This window comes from Parasteatoda tepidariorum, chromosome 2 (genome assembly GCF_982258835.1).
Source record: "Parasteatoda tepidariorum strain Cologne lab strain chromosome 2, Ptep-v5.0, whole genome shotgun sequence".
Lineage (NCBI taxonomy): Eukaryota > Metazoa > Arthropoda > Arachnida > Araneae > Theridiidae > Parasteatoda > Parasteatoda tepidariorum.
The window spans coordinates 100280022-100305270 of record NC_141756.1 but is presented as its reverse complement, the minus strand read 5'-3'; the positions used below and the strand labels follow the sequence as shown (position 1 = coordinate 100305270).

The 25249-nt window shown below is 32.9% G+C and overlaps 1 protein-coding gene across 1 annotated transcript in view; it reads right to left on the bottom strand.

The window, feature by feature from the left end:
- The window catches only part of LOC107443257 (cGMP-dependent 3',5'-cyclic phosphodiesterase-like), a 92486-nt gene that overhangs the window by 5818 nt on the left and 61419 nt on the right, over positions 1-25249 (bottom strand). The window contains exons 18-25 of the mRNA XM_087157874.1: positions 24210-24323; positions 24064-24134; positions 14401-14526; positions 14235-14322; positions 12794-12841; positions 10180-10254; positions 5879-5978; positions 2538-2650 (exon numbers count right to left, since the gene is read on the bottom strand). Of these exons, the coding sequence (XP_087014000.1) occupies positions 2538-2650; positions 5879-5978; positions 10180-10254; positions 12794-12841; positions 14235-14322; positions 14401-14526; positions 24064-24134; positions 24210-24323 (735 nt within the window). The remainder of the gene's footprint in view (positions 1-2537; positions 2651-5878; positions 5979-10179; positions 10255-12793; positions 12842-14234; positions 14323-14400; positions 14527-24063; positions 24135-24209; positions 24324-25249) is intronic.

Here is a 25249-nt window from a genome sequence, read left to right as displayed (position 1 = left end):
GCCAGATCACCAGATCTCTCTCCCATCGAGCATGTCTGGGATATGATGGGAAGGCGATTGGCACGGAATGTTGATGACCTCGTTCGACAATCGGATTGAATTTGGCAGGAAATACCGCAAGAGACCATCCGGGAGCTTTATCGGTCTATGCCACGCCGTGTGGCAGCTTGTATCCAGGCTAGAGGTGGGTCAACACCTTATTGAACTTGTTACTGTAACTCTGCAATGAATTATTCAATTGTTCTGAAATTTTAATCATTTACTACTCAGTACATTGTCTTCCTATCCACCAATCTTCGTTTCAATCGAACAACTCCTTCATGATGCGTCGATTTTTTTGTTATAGAGTGTATAATGCGGAGAGGAAAATATTTTTTTGACGTAGCAAGGTTTCGAAGTTCAACATATCGATAGTACACTGCAAAACAAAACAGAAATAACTATGTAACTGCGTTCGAAAACTACATGAATTTATGATAAAAATCGATGCAAAATCGAACTAACGTGGTCGAAACTCAAAAAGTTATAACTCTTTTGCGCAATTCGAGATTCAATAATTGTAAATCACGTAATAGCTCCATTTTAAAAATATCAGGATTTTTAAAATGGTCTTGTAATCTATAGCTACAATTGCCGAAAAAGTGGTTTGAAAAACAATGTGAATTCAAGACGAAACCGCCGCAAATCGAATAACTTAGCATGCCTCCCTTCTCTTTAAAGCTGTGGCACACGATTCAAGATGCTTTGGTCTACGTAAATTTGCTGTTCTTAAGAGTCGAAACAGTTGGTAGATTATAGATTTTGATGAATTCAGCGATAAAGAATGCAACCTTATTATTATTAATATTTTGAAAAAAATATTAATGGATTTCTATTGATTGTTTAACTTCTTTTAACTAAATTGTAAAGTTAAAATATTGGGAGTACAAATTAGTTCTGACCGTTTTTAAGAGATGGCTCTGCTGTTATGAATGTTTCACAGTGACAGCTGGTTTCAGTGGTTTCAGAGAGGTTAAACATCTGTCAATAATATTCAGTTTATATCGCTTTGAGTTTCATACAAAAAAAACCCTGTTTTTACTTTGTTGAATATGTCAAATTTTGTGGTAACTAAGCACAATTTGCGGGAGGTTTTATGTTTCTGCTTTAATTGGAAGAAAAGTGCAGCTGAAGAGCATTGAATGCTTGTAAAAAGTTTATGGCGACAATGCTCCAACTGATAAATCATGTAGGGAATGGTTTCGACGTTTCAAGAATGGTGAATGAAGAATGGTGAATAGTGTTGTATACTATGAGCTGCTACAACCTGGTGATTCCATTACGGGTGATCGGTATAGGCTACAATTGATTCGTTTGAGTCGTGCATTACGAGAAAAACTTCCGGAATACGAGCAAAGACATAACAAAGTTATTCTTCTGCATAATAACGGTCGGCCTGATGTCACAAAAGTCGTAAAAAATTATTTGGAAACGCTCAAGTGAGATATTTTACCGCATCCGCTGTATTCGCTGGACATTGCTTCTTCTGATTACTGGTTGTTCCGACGGGTGCAGCTCGATTTGGCGGGTCACCAGTTCACTTCTTTCGCAGAAATCGAAAATTGGCTCCTAACTTGGATCGCCTCAAAAGACGAGACATTTTTTCGAGATGGAATTCGAAAATTTCATGAGAGGAGGGAAAAAGTAGTAGCCAGCGATGGACCTGATTAATCTGTTCATTCATTTCGCTCAGAAATAAATGCATTTTTGATCACAAAAAAAGAAAAACGGACCGAACTAATTTCTACTTCCAATAAATAAAATTGATAATTCGAAAATAGCGAAAATATGTCTAGTTTCTTATGAAACTTGTGCAATTGGGTATAATATGAAAAAAACACAACTACTTCCACTTCGAAAATTTTACTAGGAATAACATTTACCCTTTAGTTTAATTAATAAGCTGAGTTTTAAATATGTTTACTAAATTCATAAACTTAGATAAAACAACAAAATAAATTATTTCAAAAAGAACTATACTAATACAATTTCAACCTGCCGAGTAGCGACTTATAACAACACACTTCGTTTAATGTTTACTTGTTGCTAGAAATCAGGTTCGCAGAAAATGCTGTTTACTAGTTAAATTTAGTAGGAATAACACGACCTGTGACGTAGGCTATAGTATACCCAATTAGACAAGCATAATGTTAAACAAAAACCAATAAAATTATTTATTTACTGAATGAACCAATTGCTGTAAGATCACACGAGTTGTTTCTTATTTTCATCAACACATTTCTTAAAGTTCGCTTTCCACGTCCTTGTTTTTAGTTCGAAGGTAGGCTTAAGCAGAAAGCAACATTTAACGACTATGAACAGCACGCTTGTAGTTTTGTCTTTGTAGTGTAAATAACTCCAACATAACTTAAAGATGCGTAGCATCTAAAATAAACGCGAGCATGCGCAGTTGCTTCAATCTTACGTTCGGGAGCTAACGTAAAAGTGCGCAAACTCCCTATTAATTTGAAAATGTTAAGTGAGAAAAATAATCTTACCGCAATTTTTTTGGAACTCTTCCAGTCTTTTGTTTGATCGGAGAGATCACAACACGTAATTAGAAGACACATAAGTAGTTGATGATGCAGCTGATTCTTAAAGTCATAGCCCTCTGAAAAATAAGAATGGCAAATTCAATCGATTTTGCATTCTTTTTTCAATTCCTACTGTAGTTCGTTCATCAAAAGTTGGCACTTGACTCCACCTCCTCGGACGAAAAGTTCATTTTAGCTCGGGAGTAGGAGGAGAAACATCTCCGCTCTTGAAAATGAGACAACCCTTAATGCGAGTCAAACGCAAACTGTGAATTCTTTTTCAATCACTTACTTCGCATCATGCTTTGCTATAATACCTTTCGTTACTCTAGCTAATTAAATGTATTTTAAATTAAAAAACTGCTGTTTTGCCAGCAAAATGTCTCAAAAATGACAAACTATTCACTCTAAAGAGAGGAATATCATCAAATTTATTAAATATTTAATGCTTAATAATATGCACATAAAGTTTGCGAAATAAATACTTTTGCCATACGATCGCCAAACAGCAACCTTGTTCAGGATTGTTCACATCCTTCTCCCTAAAATGGCGACATAGTATCGTCGGATACCACGTGATGAAGGCGGAGCCAAGTGCCAACTCCCGGTGAACGAACTATATTAGTTCACACTCTCCCTATATCTTGTTCAAATTTAATCGTTAATAAAATACTTTTTATTCATCCAAATACATTTTTTTAAACTCGTTTTTTTAAGCACTTGATGATAATTTAGTTTTTTTTCTTTCAAATATTAATTCATTAATTAAATAGGGATGAGCGAAAAACGAAATGAAATTTTTCTTTGTTAACCTAAGTGGGAATTGACTTTAAATTTTTTCTAAATATTACTTTTTTATTATATATTCAATGAAAAGCATGCTTCAGAGCATGCTAAATTTTAATAGTAACGACAAAAAAATTGTTTTAGGCAAGTATTAATATTTAAATAGCACTCTGAAAAAAAAACATTTTAACTATCAGAGAGGTTTAGAAGCCTTAACCGGACGGAATAGCTATTTATTAGAGTAAAAAATTATTTGTACTCAAAAAGTTTTTTTTGTTGGAAGGAGAACTATGTTTGAGGGGATCTGAAAATTAAGACTGCCATTTGAAGTTAATAAAAATATTTTTAGGAAGCTAGATTTGAAAACAAATATTTAACTTTCGAGCAAGAAAAAAAAAGATCCAGGATCGAATTCGTAATTATGAGCCAAAACTCTCATTCATTCGCTGACAAAAATTTTGATGCAGATATATTTTGTGGAAAAATGTAAAGAAGGCTGTAAATATTTGCGATATATCCAATGTAGAAAACTAGTTCAGTGGGCAAAAAAATAAACGGACCACTCTTAATAACTTTTGATGTAATGATCTTATTTTTGCATTCTAGGTCTCAATCTTAATGGTTTGAGGGGATGATATCTAATAGTCTAATCAAAAAGTGCAGACGATATTTTAAGTTAGGAAATCAGACACAAAAACGCACTTTCTCTGAATAACATATATTTTTTTCGATGGATTTGGATTTCTGACCCCCAAAATATAGGGGTTGCCGCAATCTGGGAGATATGGTCCCAATAGTTTGGTTGGGAGAAGGGTCTAAAGTTTGGACCCCTTACTGTTAATTTAATATTTTGTGTATTTTGCAATATCACGGGAACTTTTTAAGCGAATTGAAAATTTTAGCACACCATTATAAAACTCGTTTGTCTAAAGATAATTCCATGCAGAAAAGCAAATTTTAGTAAATATTTATTATTTTTTATTATTTTATTTAATAATAGTCAAAATAATTTTGAATTGTGAGGTATAAAATTTTTTGTACCGTTTTGAAGAATATGATTTTACACTGCAAAATACACAGTTAAAGCAACAACGGTCGAATAGAATAAATATAGAAATCCAATTTTAAATATCTGACTTTTTTGAAATTCAATTTCTCTCGAACTATTCTACTGATTTTGCTTACATTCTCTAAATTTCGATGCAAAATTATATTCTTTGAAATAATGCAAAAAATTGTATGATTCACAATAAAAAAAAATTTCTCCATTTTTTGACCATTTTTGAATTAAAAAAAAATATTTATATATATTTAATAAAGGTTATTTCTTGCAGGGAATTTATCTTTAAATAAATGAATTTTATAATTGTGTGCAAATTTTTTAAAAATTCTATTTAAAAGTTCTCGAGATATAATGAAATACGCAGAAAGTAAAATTAACATTAAGGGGTCCAAACTTTGGAACACTCTCCTGACCAAACTATTGGCACCATAATTTCTAGATTAAGACTACTCCCTATATTTCGGGGGTCAGGAACCTGAATCCGTCGAAAAAAACGGTGTGTTTATTCAGAGAAAGTACTTTTTTCTGTCTGATTTCATAACTTAATATACAGCCTGCCCTTATATAAATTAGCATATTTGAGGTCACCCCCTTGAGAGACTAAGATTGAGTCATAGAACGTGAAGATCCGATAAGAATATCAAAAGTTATTCAGGGTGTTTTTTTTTTTCTCTATGAAAAGTCTAGGCGCGATATTCAATATCATGATCTAAGATGCATAGAGGTTCATTTGGAAGCCAATTTCTTAAATAAAAATTAGAAATATAGATTTTTTCTTTTATATCTGAAAATTCTCTTATTATCAGTGAATCAGAAGGAGCCAAGCCTAGGCCACGTCCAATATAAATTGGCGCAAAACATCTGGCGTTCACTGATTTGTATAGCTCGTTCACCAGGAGTTGGCACTTGGCTCCATCTCCTCTGACGAAGAGTTCATTTCAGTGCTGGAGTAAGAGGAGAAAGGTGACCGAGCTTGAAATTGAGACAACCCTTCATGGGCGCCAAACTCAAACAGTTAATTCTTTCTCAGTCACTTCGCTGTATCATCTGCTATTTTACCTTTCGTTACTCTAGCTAATCAAGTACATTGTAGCAAAATGTCTCAAAAAAGACAAACTATTCACTCAAAAGAGAGAAATATCGTCAAATTTATGAAATATTTAATGTTAAAAAAATTTACATAAAGGTTGCGAAATAAATATTTCTGTCGTACGATCGCCAAGTAGCAACTTTGTTCAGGATTGTTCACATCCTTCTCCCAAAAATAGCGAAATAGTATCGTCGGATATCACGTGATGAAGGCGGAGTCAAGTGCCAACTTCTGGTGAACGCACTATATAGATCTGTTTATTTTAATCAAAATGTAATTCCTGGTATAAAATGCGCATTTTGTGGTACATAGTGATAAGATAGTTAAAAAAAATGAATGTCAAATAAGAGAAAATAATAATATCACCTGTTTGCATTGCTTCGATATCTTCGATGATTCGAAGATGATGGGCAAGATCTGTTGCTAGTATGACGTCTCTCATATTGTCTAAGCATTGAGTATATTCCTAAAACAATAAGGCTTAATTTGCTTTATTTCAATTTTAATATTTTATAAAAATTTGGATTACCATATGAATCAGCACAAACTTGTAATTACACTCATAAATTGAGGATAATGCCAGCTTAGTAAATAAAGGCTCAGAAACAAAACAAATGTGACTTATTCATAAATTAAACAAAATTTGTTAAACAACTCATTAAACAAAAGATAAAGAACAAAAAAAAGATAGTGCTTGTATGACACGGTGCGCCTTAACTAAAATTAAATAAAATGCTCTTACACCTAGAAAATTAGAAGAGATTCTGAATTTACAATGTTCTTAGATAATAAAAATCTAAAAAATAAAATCATCTGTGGAGAGATTTTTAAAAAAATCCACTTTGAAAATTTTTGCTCACGAAATACGATATTTCAAAAATGTTAGCATCATTTTATACTTATAAATAGAAGAAAAAATAACATATTTAAATTAAACATTCATAATAACCGTTTATATTACATTTTATAATTATTAGAAGTTTTTTAATTGTCAATTATAGTCTATAAACCACTATTTAAGAAAAAAAACAATAAAAACTTACATCGACTTTTGCGACGCAAGCTCTGTGACTTCAAAAATGGCAGCTTCCATTCGTGTGTGTACACGAAGTAGAAAAGCAATTGAACCAGGATAAAAAACAAAAGTTAATATCACAGTTCATTCTGTTGACGATTATTTTGATTTTAAGGAAATTCATTTCGTTTGTATAAAAGGCGATGAAGTATCGGATGCTCCTGCGCTTGGAGTTAACTGCAAAGATGTTCCTGCTTTTGTTCAGTATGTGAAAAATAAACAAGATGTACTGGATGTTCACTTAAAAATGGGTATTAATGGAGAAGGGGGATTTTTAAAAATATGTCTTTCTGTACAATCAAAGTAGTTGGACATCGAGTGCAGCAGTAAGCGCGCTAAGCATGATGAGGGGATAGCTGCAAGGAAATTTAAGGATACTGGAGTTAAACGACTATTCATTCTAGCAGCCGTTCCGAATGCACAAGAAAATTATAAGAATGTAGATCAACTCATTTCAACGAATATAAGCCCTTTCCAAGGCACAATTGCAACCAATTTGAAGTTAGCGAATATCTTAGCAGGTATAATGTCGCACAGCAGCGCATACCCATGCACTTATTGTTATGCCAAGAAAATGAGCTAAGCAGCTGTGGTGAATTGAGATACCCCGAAAATGTTTCATCGTATTATACAAGTTGGCTGACTGAAGGAAAAGGTTCAAAAAACAAAGCGAAAGATTATTTCATTTGCATTCATCCTCCGCTAATTGCAACTGTTGGAGGCAAAACATTCCTAGATATTATTCCACCGCCAGAATTACACCTTAAGCTTGGTGTTGTTAACACTGTTTTCACGCATATGTTGAAAGAGTGTGAAAATGAATCGCTGACCTAGGTAAAAGCTTGTCACGTTCAGCGTGAAATCAGACGAGGATGTTGTGGGTCTAAAGGAAATGCACGCAAAACACTTTTGGATAAAGAAGAACTTCTTCACCAGTTTAAAAATCTAGCAATACTGAAGTACGTTAAAGTATTTGACGACTTCAAAAAAGTGGTTTCTGCATGCTTCGGAAATAATCTTGACCAAAATTATAAAGCATGTATAGAAGCTTTTAAAAAGAGCTGCATGGACTTAGGTGTCAGCGTTACACCAAAGGTTCATGCAGTTTTTTTTCTCATTGAACAGTTCTGTGAAAAAAACGGTGTAGGATTAGCATTTTTTTTGATTTCTTAAAGTCTTCCTGGGAAATTAATAAGGTTGCTACAAATCACCCGGATTATTCTAAGCACCTTTCGAGCTCTGTTTGTAGATATAATGCTTCACATGTTTAAATTGATGTAATTATAATTCAATTTTGTTACATTTTCATATTTTATCAGCAGTAAAATGTTTAAATAATAAAAGTTTAGTAAAATTACAACTGAAAAATCATTATTATATCATTTGTTTTCCTTTCTATTGATATAGAACAATGTCAGATTTTCCAAAATATCATTCTTCATGCGCAAAAATGTTCAAAGTGGATTTTTTTAAAAATCTCTCCACAGATTATTTTGATTTTTTGATTTTTATTATCTGTTAACATTGTAAATTAAGAATCTCTTCTAATTTTCTAGGTGTAAGAGAATTTTATTTAACTTTGGTTAAGGCGCACCGTGATGATACCATTTATAACAAGTGCGATTTTTGCTAATTGGAGTTATTATTAAAAAAAAAAGCATCTCCTTTACAAAAACTAAATATTACATGGTTGGTATGATGGTTAACACATAATATGTCTCCCATGCGATAAAATACGATTCTTACAACACATAGGCATGTTGAGTTTCAAATAATCGAACAGATCTTGAAAAAGATCATTCCACTCAGCAAGCAATGCCCTATGAAGTTCCGGTGAACATGTAGAAGGTGGTTTAACGTTCCGAAATTCATCGGCTAAGCATGTCCCACACAATGCCCTATCTGATTGAAGTCAGGTGAAAATGCTGGCTATTCCGTATGGGTGACATCCTCAGAAGGCATTCGGTTATGATGTTGTTATGGTGTATGAAAGTTGACGGAAAAAAACAAGTTATTTTAGAGTATAAAACCACACCAATAAAAAATATACAATCTTCTAAAAAGTTTGGCTTGAAAAAGATGCTTAATTGGAGAGAGGCGCGAGAATGATTCCGGCAAAATGAGAGTAAGTTTTCATGGAGCTCATTGGAACAACAACCAGAGCGGAATAGCAATTTTTTTCAACGAGCACTGACTTGGGATGAGCAATCCTCATCCCATTTTTCAAATGGATTTCACCCTCATCATTGAGGACGGGTATTGTCCTCTATAAAAACAAATTTTGAGCCCATGGCACTCCTGAAAAACGTACACGTTGTTCCAAAATGATGTCCAGATAAATTCGGATATTTATAATTTGAAAATGGCTCCTATTCCTGGAGCCCAGTATAATTCCGTCCTAAACGAGCAATCCTGCCCCACCGTAACGATATCGTTCAATATTGTTGTCTCGATGGTAACGGATAGAAGGCGTTCTTTGTAAGAAAGACCGCAAACAAAACTTGGACTCGTAGGAAAACAGCACAGAAGTCCACTGTGACGATGTCTACATTGCATGTTCTCTACTCAGGATAATCGCTGGCAATAGAGAACACATCTGACAAGTCTGTGAGCATATAGACAATACCCAAACGTCAGTACACGATTTGTCTTGAAACTGCCCCATAACTGCTGATTGCTGACGAGACTGGCCGGATGCTGTGCCCCGTTTGCTTCTTGGCAGTTACTGCCAAATACCGATCTTCATTTGGCGATGTAACTCGAAGACGACCTGTACTGTAACGTCAACTGAAATTTCCACCATTTTGAAATCATTGCCAAATCCTAGGGAAAGCACTAAGTACAATACAAGTTCTTGGCTACTTCTATCTCAGTTGACCCACATTTCAGGCTGCCAATAATTTAACTACGTAAAAAATCATCCAAACGCCCCCTCTGTGTCCTAACTATTCGGTTATGGCACTGAGCGGCTTTTAAAATACTTGTGAACAATTTAACACCGTTGTCATCACTCATTATATGCCCATTTCTTACACTCTTGTCCGTGTGACGTATTATAGGCGTAATCTGGTCGCTTTCTGTAATTTGCATGTTATTCCTGAAAAGATGTGTGTGTGTTAATTCTACAGGTGAAATTTTTACTATAAAGTTCAATTTCTGTGCGATTCGGAATTATCCTGAATTTATAGACATGGGTGAAAAAAAATTTTTACTTTCAAATTCTTAAATAATGTAAGGTTTTCTTTGAAGTTAAACCTAACCTACTAAAACAGCGAGGACTAATTTATTGAAACGTAATCACATAAAATTACCATTAAGTGTTAATTATTTACGAAAAATACACACAGAAATATTGTGGAAAGCGTTCTTCTTTTTAAAAAATATAGATTTTAATGACAATAGTGACTGAAAAGAGTCCAAACACAAACTACATTAATTCCTTTTTGAAATTTCAATTAATTTAGTAAAATATTTTATTGGTTGAGTTTTCAACTCTGAGCCGTGGTACTCGTGTTTAGTTGTTGAATGATTAATGTTGCAAGGAGCAGTCCTTCTTTGCACTTAAAAATAAACTTCTGATTTGCAAACTTACTCTTCTTGATAGATTTTCTAAAATATTGCATCCATCTGTATTTAAAATGGCCATAGCTTGAGCAAAATGGTGCCTCTATTAAAAAAGAAACACGAATAATTAATTAAATGTCAATAAATTGATAATCTACACCTTTACATCTAACTATAAATTGAACTGAAAATGTCTTTATTGTTCAAATTGTTTGATTCACATATGTAGATGTCATCGTGAATGTCCGAAATCAAAAGAATGTCGACCTTCACCGGTAAATGTCAACAATTACATAGTCGCTTTGGTGAAGGTCCAAAATATTTGTTACATCCGATTTAATACTAATTTATTCGTTGATATTATATTTATTTTCTCTTTTAATATCTTCTGAGGATAGATTAGGAGAAAAATCAGTGTTCAGAGTACCGGTCAAATGCATACCTGACAGTGGCACTGAACCTTAAGAAAACATTTATGTAGGGCGTACCGGGCAAATATATGAAGGGCAGTGTCACTTAACTAGACCTTGACAGGAAGTACAAAGAGATATTAGTGATAAGACGCGTTGAGACATACCGATTTACAAGCTTCAAAAATCCCTCTATTAAAAAATTTGTGCTCCCCATACGAAAAAAAGCGTTGAGAGGCAACTTCAGTATTCCGTGATTCTTCTTCAAAGCCGGAAATGTATATCCGAAAGTCACTAAGTACAGTTCAGAGTTATATTGCTGATGGCGCACCAGACAAAAAGTTGCATTATGGTTTGTCATCACCAAGTGTGGTCTCACATTGCGATTCAACAACGCTTTGTCTCCTTCAATATCGGAAGATAGAATTGATGGCTCTAAATACTCTAACAACAAAACTCCAGTATTGTATGTCTAGAGTAAGAACTTCCCTAGACATTCGTTTGGACCCGTGACGGTGACTATGGTAACGAGGTATAACTACTTCAAGTAGGAGTGTGGTGTCATTGTTTATCACAGGTTTTTGCTCTGGTTGACGAAAGAAAGGTAATCTTTTTCTTCGGTCTATTGTGTTAGCCCTAGAGTAAAGAGAAGCTACCCGCCCTGAAAAGCGCTATTCTTGTTTCCATAGCAACAGACGGTTTCAGACTTTGTGACGGGGAGTTCTTACTGCAGACAAACTATACCAGAACTAGAGGCACAGCACCATCTGCTGGGTCATGGGCAAACGATATCCGATGGTGTCTTTCACGTTCAACCGATGTTTATTCCATTGCGGTTCGATTTCAAAAAGAGGGGGGGGGGGAAGCTATAGGCAGTGGTCGCAAAAACTAAATTAATTTTGTAGTTAACTACAACTGCATTGTTATAATGTAGTTAACTAATTAGAGCCGTGATAGCTTAGGGGCTAGAGAGTTCGCCTCCCAATGAGGTGAACCGAGTACGAATCCCCGCGATGGTTGATCGATACGCATTCCACATCAGGTTTGCACCGAACACAGTGTTGACTTAAAAATATCCTCAGTGACAGACGGATTATGGCTCAAATTCCCCTTGCCGTCAGGCTAACCGTAGGAAGTCTTCCTGGTTTTCTTCTTCATGTAAAGCAAATGCGGTTAGTTCCATCAAAAAGTCCTTCACGAAGGCTAATATCTCCCAACGCTTGCAATTTTTTAATTGTTTAATGCTCTTCTATTTCCTCTAAGAAATTAAGTACATCGAAGATACGTTCTCTTCCTTTTAAATAAAATCAATGTTTCACGAATGCGTATTCGCATGTAAAAGTGTGACCGAAGTGAATAATTATCTATTTCTCCTAACAGCTAGTTTAAATATTAGTTATACGCGATTCCAAATGTGTAATTTCTATTAACCCTCAGCTGAAGCCATAGGGTGATTTTCATTGCATCCATTGACTGAAACGCGAAGACTTGCACCTATCAAATTCGAAACAATTCGTTGCGTTAGAACCACGTTTCTTTTCTTAACTAACGTTAAAAGTAGTTGCCAGGCTCGCTACAAACTACAATTATTTTGTATCGCACTACTTCCTACACTACAAGCTACGAAAAAAGTAGAGACTAAAGTACCCTGGTGTAAGAAATTAAGAGAATTTGTAGACTTGGTCCCTTATCTCTGGAACTACAAGACCGATTTTAACGAAATTTGATACGTACATACATTGATACAATACAAAACAAATAAACATTCAACAATTGTAATACACACCCATGATGATGCGTAACACTCGTTGGAGTCGGTAGGTATGAAACAGCGGTTGCAGAATAAACAAAAAAAAGGGTAAATATGGCTCCCTCTTACAGATATACAGGCCTTGCAGCGTGATTTCATACTTGAAATAAGGCAGTTTATCATTTCCTGTGGCAACGGCCTGAATTGTCCTGTGGCAATTTCTTACCATCCGACTCCAACGAGTGTTACGCATCATCATGGGTGTGTATTACAACTGTTGAATGGTTATTTGTTTTGCATTGCATTAATGTATGTACATATCATATTTCATTAAAATTAGTCCAGTAGTTCTAGAGATAATCGACCAAGTATGCAAATTCTCTTAATTGTAATGCGCTAGTTTTGACCACTCCCTAGCGGGAAACTTATTTTTGGTATTGATTCTTATGGAAGAAGCTATATATAGAGAAAGAAGAACTCACTTCCATGACTGAACCTTCAGAGCAGTAAAGGGCAGCTAAATCAGATTTCTGCAGATAAAAAAAGAATGAATTCATGAACGATAATTAAAAAAAATCATGAAAATTAAATAAACGTGTGAGAACTTGTAATATTATACTAAAAACATATTGCTCTGATGTAGTTTAGAAATCAAACAAGAAATTTATTTCAATATTCTGAGAAGTTATAGAAACTCAAGAAGTTATCTGACTATTAGAAGTTATAGAACTATTAATTTGAGGAAGAAAAAATCATTTCGCTGTTATCAGAAAAAAAGTTATTGTTTTGCATCATCAATTGTATCATCAGTATTACGAGTGTTAAAATTCAATTTTTAAATGAAACAAACGATCTGGTTTTGAAAGGTCAAACTTACAGATGAGTACATTCCTGAAAATGGGTGAATTACCACAGTCTTAATTTGTAATCAACGATCCCTTTTACCCTTTTTAAAAAAATTGGGCCGATTTTCACTTTAACCGCTTTTTCAAACAGCTGTTTTTACCAGAACCCACGAGTTAATACATGGAACAAAAGTATCCACTTAGCTTCTTGAAGCAGACGATTATTAAGTCAATAATTTAAAAACTATTTCTCTTTTCAAAAGTGACCTTTTATCTTTGATGAACACATTAGAATAAATCAGACTGAGAAAAAACAACAATAACAATAAGCAAGAGAAGATTTGAATTAAAAAAAAAAATGGTATAGTGCATACAATAATCTTAATGTTTGTTCTGCTATTAAAAAATAAAATTTTCTTTAAAAAAGAATTTTTTAATAGCAGAGTAAAACATAATAATTTTTTTTTTAATTTTGCATATCGATTGCAATTACAATCTAAGTGTGCTTTCAAGAATTATGCTAAAAACGATTGTACGGTTACAGTAAAAGAGACTAAGTTTCGAAATTTTAAAATGGCAACACTTGCGTTCTTTCTTTCTTTTCTTTTTTTTTTTTTTTTTTTTGATCGAACCGTGATTCTTAGATTAAAAAACTTAAAATGGTGTTAGAGCGTTATTTTTATATAAAGAAATCGTGACGCCAGGCGGAAATATATAAAGGGGCAAACTTTTTCTAAAAAAATAAAATAAAACTAGAAGCAAACAGTAAAGAGGAGATTTGTTTTTCACACATTTTCCATGTGTCCGCATCAGTTGTCGAAAATTTGTAAAAATGTTTCCTTCGCAATTTCTTCTCTGTTTTTAAGTTGTTTATTATTATTAATTCGCTTCTGGTAAGCGGTCGCGAAAAATATCTACTCTTGGTAATGACCTATATTTGCAATTTCTTGTGCTAAAAATATCGCCCTTTTATACTCTTCGATAAAAAAGTGGGTGTTTGCGTTTTGAGAAATTTCGTCAATTTAATTGTGAGAGAATTACTTTCCAGTTGATATTTCTAAAATTATTGTGTGCTTACTGAGGCAACTTGGAAATTGTTGTTCGTTCCTCTATGATCCAAATCATGACAGAGGCAGGCTACAAAAAGGGCCAAACTCTCCAGTTCGCTGAAAGATTGAAAGAAAACATTTTAGTACACAATATATTTTATCCCCTTACATAATTTCGATGTGTGTTCAACTTACTATAGATAATTTCCCATAATGTCAGCATTTTTGTGCATTAGATAGCAGAAATGTCCGACTGCAAATGCGTGCATCCAATTATGGTAGGGGGGATCCCTGTATCCCTTCTTCACCATCAGAACGAACCTGTAAATACATTTGAGGGTGAGTTGTCTATTGTACCAAGATTTCACAATAGAGACAGGCTTTTTGTTGGGACACAATTATTTTTTTTGGTCACGTGCTTCGACCATCTTACCGGAAGGAATAAAAAAAGATTAAAACCGCACGAAACTAACATACCTTTTTATTTTAAAATAGTAACTGATATAATCAGTAATGAAATAATAACTGATTATTGGGTCATTATATGACCAATTTTGATGCAGAGATCCAAGCAATTTATCTGGCATTACAGAACCTAAAAATAAGATCTGACGAGTTCCTAAGGGTGGTTCTATTGGTAGACTCCATTTTCGCAATTCAAGCAACTAAGCTGTTAAGCGAAATTCAGCTCGATATAAACCTCCTCAAGGAAATGAATAAAACTATAGTTATACAGTGGATCCCTTCACATATTGGTATCGTAGGCAATGAGAACACAGATTATCTGGCAAAAAACGGAACAAGTATGCCTCAAGAAATAACAACCGTCACACCTGATACTCTTAAAAAATACGTTATGAAAAAACTCAACGAAATAAATAATTATGATTTAACTATAAAATCAAAAGGCAAAATATGGAAAAATATTCAAGACAATTGGAAATTTCTCTGTTGCCAACCCCGTAAAGAAGCAGTAACCCCTTTTAGGCATAAAACAGGCCACGATTGCTTATCAGAACATTTATATAGCATGAAAATTCTTCCCAGCAAAGCATGCCCGATTTGTGACACAGGTGTATTAAACTCTGATCACCTCTTGTTGTGCAAGGGACTAGATAGGAACTCCCAGAAAAGTGGGAATGTCACTAAATTGTATTGGAATGCAAGAACTCTCATGAATTGTCACTAATTTTACCTTTTTCATGTTAATGTTTAAAATTTTATATTGTTGAAATGTTTATTGATTCAAATGTTTATTGTTCTTTTTGTTCACTTTTCCTAAATTGTTGAATTGTTTCTTGGTTATTTTTCTGCTCCTTCGTGATGCAGTGAGCTGTCAAATTTTCTGGATTGAATTCCTAATAATGCCATATGAAACACACATAATAACTGATTATAATCAGTAGAAAGTGTAAAATTCGTACTCCAAATGAATTAAAATTTTTAAGTGCAAAAAGAGAAAAGAATGCAGATCATCTTTTTCTTTCACGTTCCTGACAACATTTTAGTTTTCAGTATCACTTTATCAATTTCCATTTCATTCACTTCAGGAATCCTTTATTTTCTTATTAAAAAAAGGAATACTACTTTTAAAAGTAAAAAAACTCAATCATCTTAGGTTAAAATTGTCCAACGCTGAAGATTTAATAATCGTCGTTGAACAGCAGACCCAATTTTTGGGTTTGCGACTACTAATGTTCAACTCCGTAGCTTTGTAATTTTGAACCCAATTCAGAAGACAAGGGAATTCCTGGATCAAGTATTGGGAGAAATGTTGCCTTCGTGAAGGACTTTTTGATGGAACTAACCCGCAATGGCGTTATATGGAGAGTTAAACCACCCATGGTTTAACTCTCCAACTTAACTCTAAAACCTCCAACTGTTAGAGTGACGGCAAGGGACTCTAACCCATGTTCCATCTACCACTGAGGATATTTTACGTCAGCACTGTGGTTGAATTCGTATCGACCAGCCATCGCAGGGATTCGAATCCGGTTTACCTCATTGGGAGGCGAACACTCTATCCCCTGAGCCATCACGGCTCATCTTAGGTTGAGAGTAAAGATCCAATCAAAATTATAACATCTTTAACTAATCCTGAATTATAAAAGAGAGCTAAATGATCTACCGACATTTTAATCCCTGCTGGACAAAGGCTATCCTCAATCCCTTCATTGGAACTCTTCTCACAGTTTTGACCATCAATAACGTCACCCCAAACAGGTGTTCCAAAAACAGAGTAGGGTCGGAAACACGTTTTATCGTAGATTTCTACTTTTTTTCAGTTATAACTAAATAAACAGCATAATTAAAATAAATATTTAATTAAATTATTTAAATTAAAATATAAATGAAAGATATTGTAACTCTATACTGATCGGGATGAGAATCATCTGAAAACTCCGTGTTCCTTTTTATTTTTAAAAATCTTTATCTTCCTCGAGAACGGAATTAAATTGAATACAATCTGAAAAACTTTTGATCTTATGATAATGGCTTAAAAGACATTTGGTCTCTTTACTGTTATTTTAACGTTTCTTTTTAATTTTACTTTTTGTGTATTTCGTCGTAACTAGAGAACTTTTTAAGCTAATGGAATATTTTTTATTCATTATTATAAAATTCATTTATCTAAAGATAATTCCAGGGATGCACCGTGCAGTTCTGAAAAAAAAAAAGATGTCACTCTGAATAATTTTTGTTGTAGTGATCGGATTTCCACATACTAAGTGTCAATCTTAATGGTTCTTGGGGGCGGCCTCAAATGTGCTAATCCCTTAGTGTCAGCTGTTAATTAAGTTACAAAATCGTATACAAAAGCGAACTTCTGTGAATAAACACATACTTTTTTCACATATTTGGATTATTAATGGATGTTGGGGGTAGCCGCAATCTAGGAAATATGGTCCCCATAGTTTGATCGGGAGAGCGATCCGAAGTTCGGACCCCTTAATGTTAGTTTCACTTTTTTCGTTTTTAGTCATATTTTTAAAACTAATTGAGCAATTCAAATAAAATTGCCTCTACTTATAAAACCAGTTTACCCAATAATTTAATTTAATTGTGGATAAAAAAAATTGAATTATGAGGTATAAATTTTTAATACCATACTAATCTACATATTTTTCGATCGAAAAATCATAAGTTTCAACTGTTTTTATTCAACTGTTGTTGTAGAAGCCGAGAAAAACTGTAATTAATTATTTACAATAATAATAATAATAATATCAATTTCGCTACAATAAAGAAATATTTTTTAGTTTGTTCTTTCAATAATTGATACGATTTCAATAATATACATTCGTATGCATAGGTTTAGAACAATATATTTAAAGATTTCTTCAATATATATTTTATAATTATTTATACGAATGCATAGGTAACATTTTTAAGCATTTTAAAATTTCTCAACTTCTTATGTATCGTCCTAACTTGAAAATAAATTTTTTAATCACCTGGCCACGCGTGTTTCGCAGAACTATTTTACCAACTATTTTAATTATAATTTAACATTTCTCACAATCTTATTCTTTACGCTATCACGCAGAATTTTTTTTCTCCAATAATATACTTTACTCCTTTTCAAGCTAAAAAAAGACCATATAGCTGTATAGGATTTAAGTCCGCGACTGCATATAGTTCCGTTTTATTTGTTATCAAATTATATAAATATGCCTTCAAAAACAATATAAAAGATTTTAAAAGTTAAACTCTTCAGACAGAAATTTAATACGAGTTATCTTTTTCGAGTAGTATAAATCATCGAAATATTAATATAGAACTATTAAAAAAAACATTATAGTTTCGTAGTGTCTCACTGGAATTCTAGACTTGGCGACATATTTCGCTAAATAAGAATTCTCTCTTCAAAAAGAAACAACTATATAACATTGCAAGAGCATTGGATTTAATTGGACCGGCAAAAATTTCGCGTCTGCTGACATACCCATAACAAATGATATGCGAGCGAAGGAATTTTTAACTTTTGTTTCGCTGTTGAAGAAAATCGTCAGCAAGAAACAATATCTATTTTTCTTTTATCTGTTTCTTCAAATGAAAACAGAAAGATGTTCATTTGTTATCAATTCTTATTAACAAAACAGTAGTTTTTATTCAATATATTTTATTTTTCTCATTTCACACGATTTAAAAAAAATCAAGCAAAAAAAAAGGCTGTGCAACGTCGTTTAAGAGTTGGCGATGCTGATAGACGTTTGCGCTGGGAGCTTAGCATCCATTTGGCATTGATTCATACACAAGAAATTTCGATAAATAAGGAGAACATTCGTTCTTTTAAAGGAAACAAATATCATGATGTTGCAAGAGCATTGGATTTGGTTGGATGGCATGTCTTATGCTGACATATCCTCAACAAAAAAAATACGGATTAGTAATTTTTTATTTTTGTTTCGCTGTAGAAGAAAATCGCCTGAAATAAACTATATTTGTTATTTTTTTCTTCATTTTTTTTAAAATGCGAATAGAAAGAGTTAATATTTTTTTACGAGTTTTTGAATTTTATGAATTCTTATAACTTGTTAATTAATTATTATTGTTAATAACTGTTTGTTATCGTTTAGAGAACAAATAAATAAATTAGCTTTTATTCATTAAGTTTTGTTTAATCATTTCACAGGAATCAAAAGAGCAAGTGAAAAGAACGCTGTGTAACGTCGTTTCAAGAGTTGGCGATGGTGATAGACGTTGGCGCCGGGAATTTAGCATCCATTTGGCGTGCAAACAGGCTGTCTCCATGGGGATAATGATTTTTTTCTTAACTTGCAACAGAGTATAATCAATTTTTTCAGTTTTTTTAATTTAGATTTTCCTTCAAAAATTCGTTTTAAATTATTACCAAGTTTCTATTAAAAGAAAATTTAGAATTATTGCCAACTAGCTGAGAATTAAATCTTGTTAAGAAATTAAAAATATTCTTCGGTTTAAAATTCTTCGATACAAAACAGCTGACTATTTACTAAGCATACTATTTTTTCGAAAAATGATGATAAATTATTGATTCTGTTTTTCATTGTTTCTTATTTATTTGAGAAATGAAAAGTAAATGCATATATGTGCACAGCAAAAAAAACAAAAACAAAAAACAACAGTTTGCTTTGTTTCTTAAATGAGCAAAACTTATGGACATACAATTTTATTTTGACGATCAAACTTATTCTCGCTCTCTAACTTTAAGAAAGTTTCCCTTTTAAAAAGGATAAAAGGATGAAAAAATTTGCTTAAAAAAAGTTTTTAATATTATTTTTCAACTTCAGAAAAATTCGGAAAATATTGAAAGTGCTCGATATGCCTTATTTTGTTAAACAGCAAATACTAAAAATAAAAATTTTTAAGAAAGATTCCAAAACCATGCCATTTTTAAAATCATCATCTCAAAAAATTGTTTTTTTTTCTAACTTTAGAATTTCTTTCATACTAAAATAAGATGTAGTAAAAGATTTCTGTATAGCAAATTACTTTACAGCCGTAATTAATATGTTCAGCAAATAGTTTTAATAAATTTTTTTTAAGAAATTATAATTAGAAATTGTTCTTTTATTTCGCCGTTAAAAGACAAGAATGTTAATGTTTCTCTTATGCTCAATTGAAACGTGACAATGATTTAATTAATTCCAGAATTGATAGCTGTTTGGACGTAACATTTAATTGCTTGAAACAGTTAGAAACAATTAAATTTATTAAGATCATTAGAAATTAAACTTATTCCTTTATTTTGTGACAGGAAAAATGAAGAAAAGCCCCGCTTACCATCATACTTACTAATCATACAATTTAATCATAACACTTAAATAATTTAATAAAGGATAAAATAAAAAATAAAATAAAGGATAAAATCTAAACCCTTTTGAAACATGTCCTTAAGTATACACTAAAATATACCTAGAATAGATTTTGGATCGGTGAATAAGAAATATATTTTCCAAATATTTCGAATAGGGGGGGGGGCGAGATGTTAACTCGTTTTAAATAATTGACTTTGTAACTACTTAACTTTGATTCCAGGGGAACGGGGTCATTCCATTGCCTCATTCTACTTTTGAAATTTCAATTACAGACAGAATGGTTTAACATTCTAAAAAAATTTTTTCACAGCAGCAGTCAAAAAATAAATAAATAACAAAACGAAACAAAATAAAACAAAATGTAGTAAAAAAATGTACTGCTATGAATTTTTCAGAAAAGTTTTGACAAATTATATATTATTATATTTTTTCAAAAAAAAAAAAAAAAGAAAAAAAACCATAACCATTATCTTACGTAAAATTAATTTTAATATCGCGTTAAGTAATTTTAATTTAATATACTGTGTCACTCAATGAATAATCCCCGGAAGCTGAATCTGGAAGATAAAAATTTTATTATCTTCAAAAAATATAAAAATGCAAATAAATGTCGACATGTTTTGATTGCTCAAAAATTCGTGTCACAAGCGTGTCATAAACGTCTAGCGAGCCCTGAGAATGGCAACGTTTGAAGCGAATTTTTAACGCTCTTAAAAATAGGCACCGATTTTTAAGAGTCGGTAGACGTGAATGAAGAAAACTAAAGTGTTTTGAAATTAAAAAAAAAATGCATGATTGCCAACGAAAAATGGAAAATAAAACTGGAAAAAGAAACTAGAGAAACCGTGGTAGCTAGGTGAGTGAAAAAAAATAATAAATTCCTTGCCAGTGCAACCTTGGCTATATTGTATAAACCAAACGAGATTTAAAATTTAGACTAAAGGAACACTGTAGATAAGTCCTTTTTCAAGAAGGCGATTGATCTACTAATACACATTCTTTGCATCTTGGAGATAAATGTAATCTTGATAGGGCCAAAATTCTAACCACCCCTGCCACATCAGCTCATCTTGATACTCGGGAATCCTGTTTTATTCATATGAATGCTGATTCCTTTGCTAACGATATTAGTTTCGCACCATCTCTCCATGGTATACGGAAATGCATTTTGCCTTTCCCGGCTACTGCGATTTTACCCGGTATTTTGCCCGGCTATCATCCCAATTTTTGAATATGGAATTGTTAAATATGGAATTGGGTGTGGAATCCAAATATGTAAAAAATATATTTATTCAGAGGAAGTGCGTTTTTGAGTCTGATTTCGTAACTTAATTTATAGTTAGCACTAATTAATTAGCATATTTGAAGTCACCCCCAGAAGCCATTAAGATTGACACTTAGTACGGTACGTGAATTACCGGTCATAAGAACGGTAGTTATTTAGGGTGATATATATATATATATATATATATATATATATATATATATATATATATATATATATATATATATATATATATATATATATATATATATATATATATATATATATATATATATATATGTGTGTGTGTGTGAAACCTCCTGTTATGGACACTCCTGCAAAACGGACGCCTCTCAATACGGACATATTTTTAATTCCCCGGGAATCTTCTATGAATAAACCATTACGTACATTCTCCGCAAAGCGGACACTCCCGTAACCGGACGCGGACAGTCATTTTGATCCTGAAACGTTGTTTTTTATCTCTACAAACCGGACACTACTTTTTCTAAATAAATTGCAAGATAAAAAAATGCAACTTTTCACCATTTTTAAAGCATGTAAATAAAACTTTTTGCCTTATCCATAACTAAAAATATTGTTAAGCTATTTCAAAACCGAAAAATCAATCTTTCTCCTGTCACCTTGCCTTATCTTTGTAAAGAAAGGAGAGAAAATGGTACTGCACTCCTGAAATAATTCTGACATCGGCATCTTTTGATCTTTTCATCTGGACCACACAGGTTATGAGACCCCTCAAGTCGAAATGACTTCTCTCAATGCTTCTTCCCCATTGAAAATTTCTTTAATTTTCTTATCAATTTGAAGACTGTATTTAACACAACTGGGGTAAAAAAAAGAGAGCAGAAGTTTGAGGTGTTTATATAAATGAAACATTTATTCAGACACTTGATAGCTGATCAATTGTGAATAATCATCTCCATTGGTCCTCATGACTTACAGGTATGCATTACTTTTTCTGTGAATCATGGGAGGTTTATTTTCCAAGAAGGTATTAACCATGTTCCCTATCAAATGATAAGTAGGTGTAAGGGGATGTGAACCTAATAATTGAAACGGACTGAGGACAGTACGCTCCTTTTTGGCATCATATGTCTAACTTGAGTATCTATGCTAGTAGGAAAATTATATTTATTTATCTGTAGCTACATCCAGAATTATGTATTTATATCAAACTTCTTTATATATTCTGTTTTATCTTTCTTATTGTTTAAATAAATATTCTTGTAGATATTTACAGTATCCTTGTAGATATTATTTAATTATTTCAACATCTTTGAGAATATTCTAAAAACAATTTACGGTGTTAAATTTCGTTATTATGGTATCCTTCCCGTAAACGGACAACTCTCATAAACGGACAAATTTTTTGGTCCCATGAATGTCCGCTTAACGGAGGTTTCACATTTTTTAGCACTGTACATCGTTCTATTACGGAAATTAATAAAATTTTATAAATGCGATTATAAAAGAGTAATTTTCTATACAATTATATTTCACTGCTAAACTACATAATTTTCGTTACAACTCTTATAGTTTCAAAAAGAAAATTACATCGCGAAGATGCGTATAGTGAGTAGAAATAAATGTGCGGTGCTATTAAAAGCATTTTTTTACAGAGTGCGAAACACACTGGTGTTAGAAATTAAGAGAATTTGCAGACTTGATTAAGTATCTCTGGAACTATTAGACCGATTTCAATGAAATTTGATATGTGCATACATTGATACAATATAAAACAAATTACCATTCAATAATTGTGATATACACGCATCATCGTGCGTTAACACTCGTTGGAGTCGGATGGCATGGAACCGCGGTAATTTGTTTTATATTGTATCAATGTTTGTACACATCAAATTTCATTAAAATCGATCTAATAGTTCTAGAGATACTCAACCAAGTCTGCAAATTCTCTTAATTTCTTACACCAGTGTCGATTAGTCTTTACTCCCTGGAGACACTATCCCAACTGGACAGAAACGCGCATAAATTTAGTGACATTAACTTCCGCTCACACATTTGTTAGTTAAGAACTGTTAAAACCCTATTTGAAAAAATTCCCGGTATAAAAAAAATTGTACCGGCTTATGAAACACCGGTTCCGGTATGATACTGGATCCGGTATTATACCGGGCCCAGTATCATGCCGAAACCAGCGTTTCATGAGCCGGTATCAAATCGATCCCCGTATGATACTGGGTCCGGCACCACGCCGGAACCGGTGTTTCATAAGCCGGTATGAAATTTATTCCGGTGCGATACCGGAACTGGTGTTTCATAAGCTAGTATTAAATTGATTTCAGTATGATACCGGACCCTGTATCATACCAGTACTGGTGGTCCTAGTATCATACCAGTACTCAGTGTCAAAATATCATTTTTGATTAACAAGAATGGGCAAATCAAAAATTGTAACTTGAATAAACACATCATTCATTACACTTGGAAGGACACCATTGTGTAGCAGAAAATGCGTTGTAAATATTGCTTCTACACCATTGTGTAGCAGAAAATGCGTTGTAAATATTGCTTCTACACCATTGTGTAACAGAAATGCGTTGTAAATATTGCTTCCACACCATTGTGTAGCAGAAATGCGTTGTAAATATTGCTTCTACACCATTGTGTAGCAGAAAATGCGTTGTAAATATTGCTTCTACACCATTATGCAGCAGAAATGCGTCGTAAATATTGCTTCTACACTATTATGCAGCAGAAATGCGTTGTAAATATTGCTTCTAATTATAATAAAGAAGATAAATGACTTACATTGAGAGTGTATTTCTGGGTATTCTCCATTTATGAATCATTCCCATATCTTCGAACATACTGATGACCGCCTGCAAAAGAACAAATTTCGTTTAAACGTGTTTTACGCTGTTTAAACGTGTTAACACTGAAGGTACGCTACTCACCAACACGGTGTCCTGTTCATTCAAAGACCTGGGAATGAATGTAAGTTTACTAAAATCTTCATCTGGACGGGGTATTACCATTTCAGTCAGTTTGACTACTTCTTCTGGGGGAACCTATGGAACGTCAAGTACCAGAAAATCACCTTTTATGCAGCTGGGTCATCAAGTATGTAACCGTGAAAGAACGAAATCAATCGACATTCACCGGTGAATGTCAACAATCAGATAGTCGCTCTGGTGAATGTCCGAAATATTCGTTATATCCGATTTCATATTAATTTATTCGTTGGCGTTACTATATTTATTCGATGTTTTAATATCTGCTGAGGACTGATTAGAAGAAACATCAGTGCTTGGAGCACCGGTTAGATGTATACAGGGCAGTGGCACTTGACTAAAAAAACATTGATGTAGGGCAGGGGTGTCAAACTCAAAAGCTAACTTGGGCCAAATAAACAATGCTTAACTTTAGGTGGGCCGCAAAAAAATAATAAAATAAAATTTTTTTCATAGAAACAAATATTTTTATTTTGAATAGTACATTGTAATAAAATTATATAAAGTTAAATTATTGCTTGATACTTGACATCTCTTCTCTGCTACTATCTTTCCTATTTCGGGAGAAATTTTATTGGCCGAGATTACTTTCAAAATTGATCCAACGTGAGCGTTATTAATACGGTTTCGGACAGGAGATTTATTTCCATTCATAACAGAAAATAATTGCTCGCACTGACAAAGTACTTCCAAACATGGAAACAATTTCACATGCGAATTTTCGAGTTTTTTCAAACCTTGCCGGTAAATATTTATAAAATTCAGGCACACCCACTTCAATGAATTTTGCCTTCAAATTTGAATCGACCTGAATCTCAATCACTTCCATTTGCATACTACTGGGTACTGAGTCTATATTTATTGAGAAAATCGAAGAAAACAAACAAAATTTGACTTCCAAAGAATTAAAATATTTAAACCTTGTTTTAAATTCTGTTCTAAGATTTGAAATTTTTTCTGCGTAATTTTGATACCATGCAGTA